The following is a 12183-nucleotide window of genomic DNA, read 5'->3' as shown; positions in this document are numbered from 1 at the left end:
TGATATTAAATTTTACATCGGCACTGACGACCTTAAATTTATCTTTAATTTATAGCAATTAAACATACCTACATATTCCAATTAGAACACTGCCGGAATGAAGTGATGTAAATAATTATAAAACACTGCAAATAAGACTTTTATTACTAACAGGAAATATCAGAGCTGTGATGGGCTTGCCCTTGAGCCTCAAATTGTAAATACATTTTTACATTGAAAGCAAATATTCCAAAACTGTATGGCTTCTGGTTACATTTGTACCTCGTTTATGAGTTAATGCCCCAAACCAAATAATTGAAAAATATGCAACAGGTATATCCATTCATTCATCTACTATCAGGTCACACAATTGTTTAAATATTGCACTATTCTCTTTGACAATGTTAACTGTATACAGATTCTTTTTGTTCCAAACTAGACATGGACAATTAAAAGTCAGAAAAAAGGGTCACATTTAAAGTAAAAACAAATATTATGCATCTTGTAGTTGGATGACAACTTCAAATGAAGCCTCTTGTTCATTCAAGCCCTGTCTGAATAGCTGAGAGTGCTGCCATGAGGTGTCCCCGTCTCCCCCACTGAGTTCTGCTGCCACAATCAGCTCTGAAGATGCAGACAGGCTGGAGAACGACTGGAGCCTTCCATCTGAGGGATCAAAAACACGAGGTAAAGGTTAGACAAAAAACTAAACGGATAATAAAATATCTTTGTTCCCCTTAAAGCATAGCACATAGATATACCGCCAGAAAACTCGGTTGTCATCTGTCCCGACTGCAAGCTCCAGGAGACTTTCCCAGACTGGAAGGTTTTGCTGTTGGCCATGACGGAGACAGAATGGATCTTCAACCCAGCTGAAGCGAAGTCAAATTTCCAGCTGATTCTTCCAACAGTAGAGCCTTCTGTCCGTGCGATGTAAACCTACAGAAAGAAAGTCAATCAACCACAATTACAGCCACAAACTGTATACTGGAAGTTGTTTAGAACTTAAGGCTTGAAGATGAGTGCTAATAAGTTTACCAGCAATGCTTTTTCAGAATCTAAATATATGTGTACTTACTTTCATCTTATTTTTCTTAGGTATTAAGTTTTCAAATAAGTAAAAATGTAAAGTCTTGCATTAAAAATCAAAGGAGATCTTTACCCACATTAACCACTAGTAGCATAATAAAAAATGCATTTCATTTTAGGAGTCTGAAATTGAGACGATAATGAATACAATAAAATTGTTTGTTGTAATTATTTAAAACACATCTTTAAAGACTAAACATTTACTAAAAAGCAAGCATAAACTTATTTTTTTAATCTTTTTTGTTGCTATGTCAAGAATAATAAACACACCATCTTCCAATCATTCTCCACTTTCCTGAAGACGGACTCCTTTGTCCATACACACTGATCCCAGTTTGGGATTATTTCAGAGGAGCTGGACACCCGACAGTACTGGTCCTTTGGGGCACTGTAGCGCAAGTGAAACAACCTGGCCTTCTTTTCTTCATCAGTCGGCGTGAACACAAAAGCTTCAGTCTGAAACAAACACATGCATGGTTAAATAAAAAAGAAATAGACACCCTCTTTTGCCCATGTGTGAGGATTGACCAATGGTTCCAGATGGTGTGAGGATCTGAAATCTGCAATCATGCACATCATTTTGTAATATTCTGTTAATTACATTTATTTTCAACAACTTTCTAAGTGACGTACTATAACTAATATGAGTCGCTGCAATATTTAATCTTTCTTTGGGCTCAATGCAGTATTTATTCATTTGAATTCTGTCACATAGTAATCACTCATCGTAATTTAGGACTCAATGCGAACAGTTGGGCGAGCTCAATGGGAGCAGTAGCTGAATTGAAATTGGAAAAATGTAGGTTTGCTTCCAGCTTCCACCTTTACCACGTGTCGATGTGCCCCTTGGTAAGGCACTATAACCGCACATTGCCTTCCAATCTGTGTATGAATGTGGCTCTAAGGTAAACTGCTATGTGGGACTAGAAAATCTCTAAATGAATTTAGAATATTTAGCAAACTGCAACAATAAAAACTGATGGAGTAAAGGTGGTCTTTAAGCTCTTGCCCCAGCCTGCAGAAACAATCTGCTTTGATCTAACACACTCATCATCTTGTTCAAGTGTATCGGCCTCGTCTCAGTGAATTACTCTACCTGTGTGGATACCTTTTTATCAGCTGCTCTGGTTTCCCCACGCGCTATTCTCCAGGCCAAAGACCCAGAGCTGCGGCCTCCCAGTTCTCCCGGTTTGGGTGTCTTTGGCGAAATGAACTCCACTAGCTCAACAAGCAGTCTCTCTGTCAGTTCCCTCTTCCTGTCAGGACTCAGGGACTGCTGTCTCTTCATTGTTAGAGAACAAATACAAGGTTTTAAGTTTTTACCACTGCCACCACATCAAATCATTCTGAAAAGCAGGTTAGAAACCGCTGGAACTCACAGCAGCATTGAGGCCATTTATGGTGTGTAGCAGCCAAGCCTCCTGCACCCTGGTTCTCCTCGACAAAACCTCTGCATGTTTGCAGGAATATCTCCATGTCACATCAACCACCTGAAGAAGTAAAAAACACACAAAACGTGAGCGTGCTCTTTGTTTTAACCATTATGAAGTGAAAAGAATTTAATCTCTATCTTAGAACTAATGCTGAACCATAAAACATTGAATTCTCCGCAATGAGGAAAACCCCCAAACTGGACCATGAACAGTTGACAAGATGATCAACTTAAATACCCCTGAAATACTTGAAACATTTTGTCACATAACCAAACATGTCTGTGGTTTTGTAAAAAGCAGATTCTTATGTGTAATTACTGCAATTTAAAACAGCACCATGGTAGTTTGAATATCAGCAATCCCTGATGCAAATGGAAACGGGCTGAGATAGAGATGCACTGGAAAATCAGCTAGACACTAGAGTCAGACCGTTTCCAGTTGGCTCGCCCCTGATTGGTCACCAGTCAGACGGAAACTGAAAAGCATAACTCAGAGAAACTGTGTGGAAGTCATGTTTCAGCCTTTTTTATGCTGTTGTTCAGAAAACCCAACCATACCAAACACACTGATTGATGAAGAGAGATGCTGAAGAAAGTTTAAATTTTAACTCTGCAACCATTTTGTTTTGTAATAATAGTAAAACCCTGTTTCACAGTGATTGCTGCCATTAACTATACTTCTAATTGTAACAAGGCGGCCTTTTGCGGCTGGATTTTACAGTGAGGATGAAAAGCTGAGGCAGAGTGGGGTGGAAACAGCAGTGGTTTATTCTTCACACAGCATCAACAAGAATTTCACAGGTGAAACTGCAGCCTTAAATAGTCCCAGCTGTGACGGACCAAACCACCTTTAATTCACAGGGAGATCTCAATTCACCTATCTCCACCTGTTTAGATAAAATACCTTTTAACAAATACAAACATTTCCACTTACTTTTTATAGATATTTTATGTTTAATCATTACACCATAATGAAACACCACAAAACCCATAAACAATTAATCTTTTAGTAGCCTGACCTGCCTATTCCCATTCTGATTGATACTTTTTTGTCTGAAAAGTCACTAAATAGAACAACATTACAAAGTTGGCATCAGTGTGGTGACTATTAACAGACATGAGCTGGTGTCTGTCAGTGAGCCCTCTCTCAGGGCAGAGCAGAAAGGGACAGTGGCTGATTTCCAGACATTAGTGGACATAGATAAGACCAGTGAATAAGATCAGTTTCTTATGTTAGTATTACCTGATTGCAAATCTCCCAAAGTTAAGGACATCAGAGCCAATTTATCAAAGAACCTTAGCAATCATACAGACAAAAATGTGCTTTGTTTGGAATTGCAACACAGATTAATACTAGTAAAATATTCACACGTTCTTATTTTCCTGAAATATCCATCTAGAGATCATATCGAGCTTAAAAAAGTCCAACCTGCCCAAGCCAGAGTCCTTATACACTGTGGCCAAGCCTGATCCAACCTAACTGATCAACATTCATTATAGGCCTGAGCCCCAAGTAAACTCAACATATTATTTTAATTAAGATTTTACTCATTTCTTTTTCAATCCACCAAGCAAGCAGTGTAACTTTTACAGTGTTTAGCTTTTATTGAACATCCTCCAGCTCCATCTTGTCACTCGTAACCGATAATACAACAAGTGACTGGGTTGTGTGATTGAAAAGATTCCATCTCTGCAGCTGCTGGTGGAGGTGCATGCAGTGTGCTGTGCTTGTTACAGTCCGATTAACTTCTGCACCCTACTTACTTTCTTTATTTCCTTAACTGATTAAACTATCTACTCATATAGTATAATAAGCAGATTAACACATCTTTACATCATGCATTTTGGTTTGGCTTTTTCTGCGCTGGACGTATTGCAGGCTTATTAAATGAGCGACAGAAGCCAGAGCCCGCCCTGAGCATCAAGCAAATAATTCTGGCCTGAGCTCGGGCCAAATATCTAAACTCTACGTCAGGGGTGCCCAAAGTGGGTCCCTGAGGGCCGGCATCCTGCATGTTTTAGTTCTCTCCCTGGTTTAACACACCTGGATCCAATGATGGCTCATTAGAAGGCCTAAGAAGAACATTGACCTGCTGAGAAGGTTGTTGGTACCACCAGGGAGAGAACTAAAACGTGCAGGATGCCGGCCCTCGAGGACCGACTTTGGGCACCCCTGCTCTACATCCACTATAAAAGGTTGGGGTTGCTTAGGCAACAAGTCCTGGAGAGGAAGAGCAGCAACTCGAGCATTGCCATACTTGGCAACACTTTACAACTCCTCATCTTCAGGGATTTCCAGACCAGAAAGGATGCATCAAATGCACCTCAACAGAAAGCTTTCAATATGGACTTTTACACTCATTTTTAAAGCAGACATCCACAAATGGAAAATAATTTTACCCTTTTTGTTTGTGTTTTTCCTTTAATAACAGTTTGTTAGCTTTAGATCTGGCAACAGAAGGTGGGGCTTATGTCTTGCCAGCTAGCTTTATCAATACTGATAGTGGCAGCAGCTGCTGACCAAGCGCTGCTCTGACCTGGTCCTTGGAGAAAGCCAGGATGTAAGCCAGTTCCTTTCCCCAGCCGATCTCGTACAGCAGCGGCTTATCACAGACGTTCTCACACGAGTCGCAGTGCAGCCAGCGATGCTGAGACACTGAGTAAATCTCTGTCCACACGTGGTCTGCAACAAGACAAACGCTGCTTTGTATTCACTTCAGTACTGCAAGCAGGATCAAGCTTTGGTTCCAGACCAAAAGAAATAAATTGCAGGAAGCTATAATATACAGGGATATAATAACTTATGAGTGATGCAGTCCAGAGAACAGTCAAACTGAAACTGAAAGTTCTGTACAGTAAAAAAAAAACAAACTGTTTTCTGGTAGGAATGCAGTAAAAACAATGAGAAAATACATTTAGCAGGTGACACTCAACAGAATACTAAATGAGAGGTTACTGATGTACTATGGAACATGGACATACCTGTACTGTCCCAGATGTACCTGGCCTCAAGGCCCATGGCTCTGCAGCACAAAGTAAAACAGTTGGCCCACTCTCCACAGCGCCCCCTCCTGGTTTCTAAAAGCTTTTCAGGGTGATTATACCTAATGTTGACCGGAAGAGACAAAACCCACAAATGCTCATTAAAAAATGGAATCAAGCTTGTTAACAGAAAAGGTTGTACTGTTGATTCAAAGAATTATTGATGTGATATATAGTGTTAAAAACATCAATAATTTAAAAAATGCTATTAATAAATTGTGCATCTCTGACTACTTATTTACACAGCTATATCATATCTCAAACTAAATTCTAGTTTCAATGCCAGTCCTTTCCACAGAACTTGTATTAAAAATGTCTCTGCCTCTCTCTCTCACACACATGCACACACCCCCACGCATGCACACACACCTAGGGAATCTGGTAGAGAGCTGGCAGCTCTGACAGTAGTGGTTCTCCACTCGCTGAGCTCCCCAGCGTAGTTCCTCCGCCGTGGGCCCAAGGGCCGGACCGTGTTTGGTGGGGCCCCCACACTGGCTGCAGGGCAAGCAGTCCACCCAGGAGAAGAAGTCGCACTTGAACCACTGGAGCAGCTCCAGCACCAAGCAGTCTTCTATTCCCAGCTTACATTCTACACATAAAGACAGCAAAATGACTTTCCTCTGATTCTCTATTTTGAGAGGTGAGCAGGGTAGGCAAAAGCACAGGTGTGACAGAGTGGGGTGGGTGTGGTTGCTGAGGGGTGATCTCACCTGGGTCAGCCTCCTTCAGCTCCTTCAGCTTGTGTTGAGCAGAGGAGGACAACTGGTGATGAGGGATGATGCTTCTGGCTTTCAGCTGCAGCTCGGGGTTTTCATACTGCATCACATGTTGGAAGTTGGACTGAAGAGTCACAAAGAAACTCATGCTGCTCTCCTGAAAGACAAAAAAAAGAGTTTTTTAAAAAAAATTCCAAGTCAGAGGTTGGTGTCCAAGTGAATGCACTCTCAGCCATGTCCGATATAACTGAATGGAACCATTTATTTGTCCAACCATTTGTAAACTCAAGATTCTATAAAGCTTGGCTTAAAAGGCGCTGTGTGAGTTCTCAACCCCTCTGATGTACAGTCACTCCTCACACAGGTGGTATTTTTACACATTTTACTGATTTCTACAGTAAACTGATGAACAATAAACTTTCCAACATCTTTGATCAGCAAACTGATCAAATGTTTGAGTGAAGTCAATACTGGTTTTCATAACTAGTAATTCTGTGTGAAATACTAGAACTAAACCTGATTGATGATGACCTATACATCTCTTCTTAGTGTTTGGATCTAGCACGGTTAGTGAACATCTGTTTCTCCATCTCAATTCGGAGAACCGACTGCAGACTCAGACTGAAATGGACAACCCAACCACAGGTCCAGGATCTCAATGTTCTGATCTCTGAGCCTCTTGATTATCAGTTTTGCTGTGTGAAACGGCGCTTCATCCTGTTGGAAAATCCTCTGATTCTCAGCAGGTTGATCCTGGATTGCTGGAAGAAGTGTCTACCTTAGATCAGTACCTAAACTCATGGCTGCTTTCCCATAATCTTTTCCAGGTAACTGATTTTTGACAAGTCCCATACAATCACAAGAAGGATTCATCAGAGAAAACCATGATTCTGTTGCCACTCTAAAGCTTGCTAGACCCTCTTTGACATTGTGAAGTTTTTTTTTTTCCTTTTTAGAGGCAATCATTTCCAACACAACGATTTCAAAAACACCAGTTAGTCAACTAAGTAGACTGAAAGTGATATCAGCTGAACTCTTTGACTGCTACAACTTGGTAGGGCACCAGTTTTGAAGGACTGAACAACATGCAGGAAGCAAAGAGACTGCCATGGAACCCAACTTCCTCTTTTCTGCAGGGCTCTCCATGGGGGAGGTGGGGTGTTCAAGTCGCAATCAGTCATAGCAGACCACCAGCATTAATAAGCAATTAATATAGGTACTAACGGTGCTGAAAAGCATACATGGTACTTTAACAGATTGCAAAATAGTGCCATAATGCTAGTTTCTTTGTATTCATTTTAAGTTGCCAGTTTTTAAAATCCATAAATATTTTAAGACTCCATCACAAATTCAAAAACTAAATTTACTTATTTGAGATTATGGTTTGGAATGACTGTCAATGTTAGCTAAAAATATTATTTCTATCTTAACAAATTTGTGTTTAGGTGGATCATGCCCTTTAAACATCAAGAATTTATGAAAGCCTCTAAAGTCCTAAGCAAAGTCAACAGTAGTGAGAGCAGATAAACTTTGGAGGAGATGAACTACATGAACTAGTTTAGACAGATTAGTCAACTACACAGTATTCCAAAGAGACAACGTACTGTAGTTCCAGCAGCAGCTGTATTCTCCACCACAGTAATGAGTTGCTCATTCACAGCCATAAATTGTGTAATTCTCTTGTCCTACTGCAGTTTCTTGGAAACATATAGGGTTAATAGTGACTTACTTCCCCTTACTTTCAGAGTTAACTGGATGAACTCGTATTTGAGCAGTTGTCATCGTTATCACTACCCCCGGTGGAAATGCCAAGCTAGCAGAAGTTCCAAGCTATACATGAACTGCTTTCATTTCAGGTTTTAGAATATACATTTCAGTGCATGTAATTGCAAATCATTTATTTAGTGTAGCCTCAGTCAGAACTTTCAAACTAATCTCTGCTCCTGACTGCAATTTACAAACCACACAGTCTCAAGCTGGAGACTTAGCTTCGTACCACCAGGCCAGATGGAACAATGGCAGTTTCCATGACTGGCTAAGACATACAGTAGACAGGGCTAAAGGACCCAAAGTAGAAGTTAATAAAAAGTTGAGCAGTGTTGATTTACTGCTGCTTCTTCTCTCCCAGTGAGAAGGAAGAAGGCAGCGGTGGCTCGGAGCTTTGAGTTTACCTGCTGTTCACGGTGTTGCTCTGGTCTGGGGCCAGAGGACAGAGCAGTGCAGTGCAGTGTACCAGTTGACAAAATCAGCTCTCTGGTATGTCAATGTTCATCGTGTCAAAACAAAAGTCAGCCTTCAAAAGTCAAACGCTTTTGCTTTCATCCACTTACCAGCTGAGGTCCTGTCTAATGGAGTAGATTGTTCCATTCCAGTCTGACTGGTTGCACTGTGGCCTCACCTTCCCTGCTGCTGCTGATTGGACCATTGTTCCTACCCATGTGAACCAATCAGCTCTGCCTTCTGCCTTACTAACACCGATTCTGTTCTCAGAGGCAAGGCCAGATACTACATTTGCCACATTATGCAGCATACAGCGTCAGATTTATTTATTTCAGTTTTAGAACATTTAAATTTGCATAACATCTTTATAACCATATGTTAGACTCCAGTTATTACACTTTTAAATTCATCTTTAACATGGTCTGTCATTTTAATAATGCTGAAATAGAAACTTTAAGCATATTTAGTAGTTTAATGAGCAAATCTTTGTCAAGATTATGATGTAATATGCAATAAGTGAAAAAGCAGACTGTTTACAGTACAATAATATTACCAAATCTTTTGATTTTATTTATCAATAAATGAATCAATAGACTGGTTGATGTAAAATGCTTTTACATCAACCATGTCTTGCAGTCTTGCATGTTTGCAGCACCAGCTGACCTGTTCCATCACAACACAGTACCATGCCTGCATCACACAACACTGACATAAAGCCACTGAATTTAGAGAATTGGTGAAATACAAAAAAACTTAATTAAATTGACTTAACAGACGGACGTTAACAAGTATGTGGAATTGAATGTAGTCACTGATAATCCAGTATATAATGTAAAAATCCCCCTGCTTGAACTCCAAGTTGCTGCTAAAATGCTTGGCCGTCTCACTGTGCAACAGTTACTAAGGAATCTTCAACCACATTGCTCTGCAGAGGCAACTGTGATGGTGGCCTTAGAGCAAGGGTGTCAAACTCCAGTCCTCAAGGGCCGCTGTCCTGCAGTTCTTAGATGTGCCACAGGTACAAAACACTGGAATGAAATGGATTAATTACCTCCTCCTTGTGTAGATCAGTTCTCCAAAGCCTTGCTAATGACCTAATTATTTTATTCAGGTGTGGTGCAGCAGAGGCACATCTAAAAGTTGTTGGACACCGGCCCTTGAGGACTGGAGTTTGACACCTGTGCCCTAGAGCAGTGTTTCCCAACCCTGGTCCTCAAGGCACACTGTTCTACATGTTTTAGAGGTTTCCCTGCTTTAATGTGCCTGATTCAACTGACTGCAGTTCAAAAAACACCTGTTAATCAGTCATCAATTGAAATCAGCTGGACTGAAGTAAGGAAATACCTAAAACATTTAGGTATACCTAAATACCTAAACTGTCCAGGGTTGGGCAGTGTTTCCCAACCCTGGTCCTCTAAACCAGGGTTGGGAAACACTGCTCTAGAGGATTCTCAATAACAATATACCATGCAAATGAATTAAATTTGTATTAGAATTAATATGAGTTGCAACAACATTTCATTTTCATTTGGCATCAATAAAGTATTTCTGAAATTGAAAAGTTGTTCATGATAATAAGAACAAATAAATGTTTCAGTTTGATAGTGGAACCCAAAGAAAATCAAAGAAGAATGAACACGCTTTACTGTTAGAAACAACACAGAAGCAGTGAGCGTATCTACCAGGGATGAAGGTTGTTGGGTAGATGGCACTGCTGGTGGGCTGGAAGCAGCAGCGCAGCTCTCCGGTGCCGATGCTGAGGCCACAGCAGGCTGAGAAGCAGGTCGGACAGGACGCCCCCCACGCAGTCTCAGATCCCGCTCTGCAGCAATACAGTCCCTGATGTGCTTCAGCTGCTCCACTGATGCAGACTGGGGGAAGACCAGATGGGTTTCAGCCTGGAAAGGGTTAGAGAAATCAGCTGGTAACAATGTTACACAACAGGAGCAGCAGCTTTAGAATTTGTGACATTAATGATAGTTGTCCATTTACCTCCTCAAATCCCATCTCAAAGAGACATTCCACAGCTCCTTTGACAGGCAGCAGCTTGGTGGAGAAGGTGGGGTTGCCGATACGGATAGACCTGTACTTTTCCTCAGTTGGACACCTGTTGGCAGTGACATAGAAAACAATATGGCAGAATTTGATTTCTTTTCAGTGAACATTTTGCTACATATTTAAAATTAAAAGTCAGTGATTACAAATGTTTTAAAGGAAGCTTATGTGAGTTTTAATACCAGACACAAATCTGCAGTGATCAATAGGTGGGAAGCTGAAAGTACCATGAGGTCCACAGATCATCACTTTTAAATTTGAAAACAACTAGGTTTTATTCTCTGACAGATATTCAAAATGTAAAAATGGGTCAGTGCTACATATGCAACTATAAAAATGAGATATTAAACTTTCTTAAGCAGTCAGCTTAGGAGACAGTTAAAGTAGGATGGAAATGATTCTGGTCCAAGAAAACACCTCTGAAGACTCAAAGAGAGAATTACCTGAGCCCCTCAGGTATCAAGGCATTTAAAGCCACAATACTCTAGATCGGAATAGAAATAAATGAGGTCGTTCAAGAAACATATAGGAACCCCCAGGATGAAGTCCACAATGAACTATAACTTGCTGAAACACAGCTGTGACTGTCCAGACCTCCTTGGGCTGAGGGTGTGCTGATCAACGGAGATGTACCTGTACAACAAACACCATCAAGTTCCACTGAAATTAATGAGTGCTGTTAATAATCCATCCATCCATTATCATACACGCTTATTCCTAGTGAGGTAGTGATGGATGCTGATGCCTTTCTCCAGCAGTCAACACGTGAGAGGCGGGGTCACCCTGGACAGGTCGCCAGTCTATAGCAGGGCAACACATAGACAAGCGGGACAAACAATCATGCACACACACAACCACACCTATGGAGAATTAACCTGACAGTCATGTTTGGTTTTTGGACCATGGTAGGAAGCCGGAGTACCCGGAGAGAATTTACGCATGCACAGGAAGAACACGCAAAATCCATGCAAGAAAACCCCAGGCTGGGATTCGAACCCAGGAGTGCTACAAATTGCACAACTGTGAAGATATAAATAATACTATATTTTACATAAAACGGGCAGATATATAATATTATTGCTATTTGTGTTTCGCGTGTTTTCGGAACATGTAAGAAAAAGCAGAATTTATCTCTACCTCTACGCTGATCCCTAATGATGACACGTACACCAAAATTACCCTGATTAAAAACCTACAACGAGGTCTGAAATTAGAAAATTGTATCACCTTATTAAAACCATCACAAATGCATGCATACCGTACAGAGACCATAAAGCGGAATGTTTATTTTAGTTTTTTTTCTCGTGAAGTTGATAAAAGAAAGCAAAGCAGTTAGTGTGTAATTTTCAGGAAGATACAGTAAATCCCGATGGACCTTGACACGTTCCACTGACCCGTTTACTGGACATACCTTATAATGTTGTCCGCATATGTAAGCAGCAACTTGGCCACATCCAGGAAGACCTCGTCAGAGTTGTCACACAGTGTTGTGACCGCTGGAGATAGAGACATTTTGTTTTATAGCTTTTGGTAGAAGATGTAGCGCCAACGACTACTGCTACTTTCAAATTAGAGCTAAATTGCTTCCGCCTGGGGTCCTCGAGGAATGTGTCCCACAAGCTGCCTAACAAAATATCATGACCTTCAAAA

The 12183-nt window shown here is 40.8% G+C and overlaps 1 protein-coding gene across 2 annotated transcripts; it reads right to left on the bottom strand.

Annotated features, from left to right (window-relative positions):
- Positions 1-125: 125 nt before the first annotated feature.
- ngly1 (N-glycanase 1) lies at positions 126-12131 on the bottom strand. 2 transcript variants are annotated; one of them, XM_032580260.1, is made up of 12 exons: positions 11945-12131; positions 10471-10585; positions 10161-10376; positions 6253-6415; positions 5912-6131; positions 5483-5604; positions 5038-5183; positions 2448-2558; positions 2165-2350; positions 1339-1524; positions 741-918; positions 126-645 (listed from the first exon to the last, which is right to left on the bottom strand). In XM_032580260.1, the coding sequence occupies exons 1-12, from the start codon at positions 12043-12045 to the stop codon at positions 473-475; spliced, it is 1917 nt and encodes a 638-aa protein (XP_032436151.1). In that variant the 5' UTR covers positions 12046-12131; the 3' UTR covers positions 126-472. The 2 variants fall into 2 exon arrangements, with proteins under 2 accessions (XP_032436151.1, XP_032436152.1); XM_032580261.1 differs by having other exon boundaries at positions 2177-2350.
- Between the last annotated feature and the right edge of the window lie 52 nt (positions 12132-12183).

Source organism: Xiphophorus hellerii, chromosome 13 (assembly GCF_003331165.1).
Source record: "Xiphophorus hellerii strain 12219 chromosome 13, Xiphophorus_hellerii-4.1, whole genome shotgun sequence".
NCBI classification, from domain to species: Eukaryota; Metazoa; Chordata; class Actinopteri; order Cyprinodontiformes; family Poeciliidae; genus Xiphophorus; species Xiphophorus hellerii.
Note: the sequence above shows the minus strand (reverse complement) of the source record. Positions and strands in the feature narration are given on the sequence as shown.

What these genes read in the sequence shown, in the direction of transcription:
- ngly1 (XM_032580260.1), bottom strand. Translation starts at nt 12,045, where the DNA reads ATGTCTCTATCTCCAGCGGTCACAACACTGTGTGACAACTCTGACGAG. An exon ending in TAAATGGCCTCAATGCTGCT is followed by an intron (nt 2,351 to 2,447) that starts GTGAGTTCCAGC and finishes CTAACAATGAAG; the next exon opens with AGACAGCAGTCCCTGAGTCC. An exon ending in TGGAGAATGATTGGAAGATG is followed by an intron (nt 919 to 1,338) that starts GTGTGTTTATTA and finishes TTCTTTCTGTAG; the next exon opens with GTTTACATCGCACGGACAGA.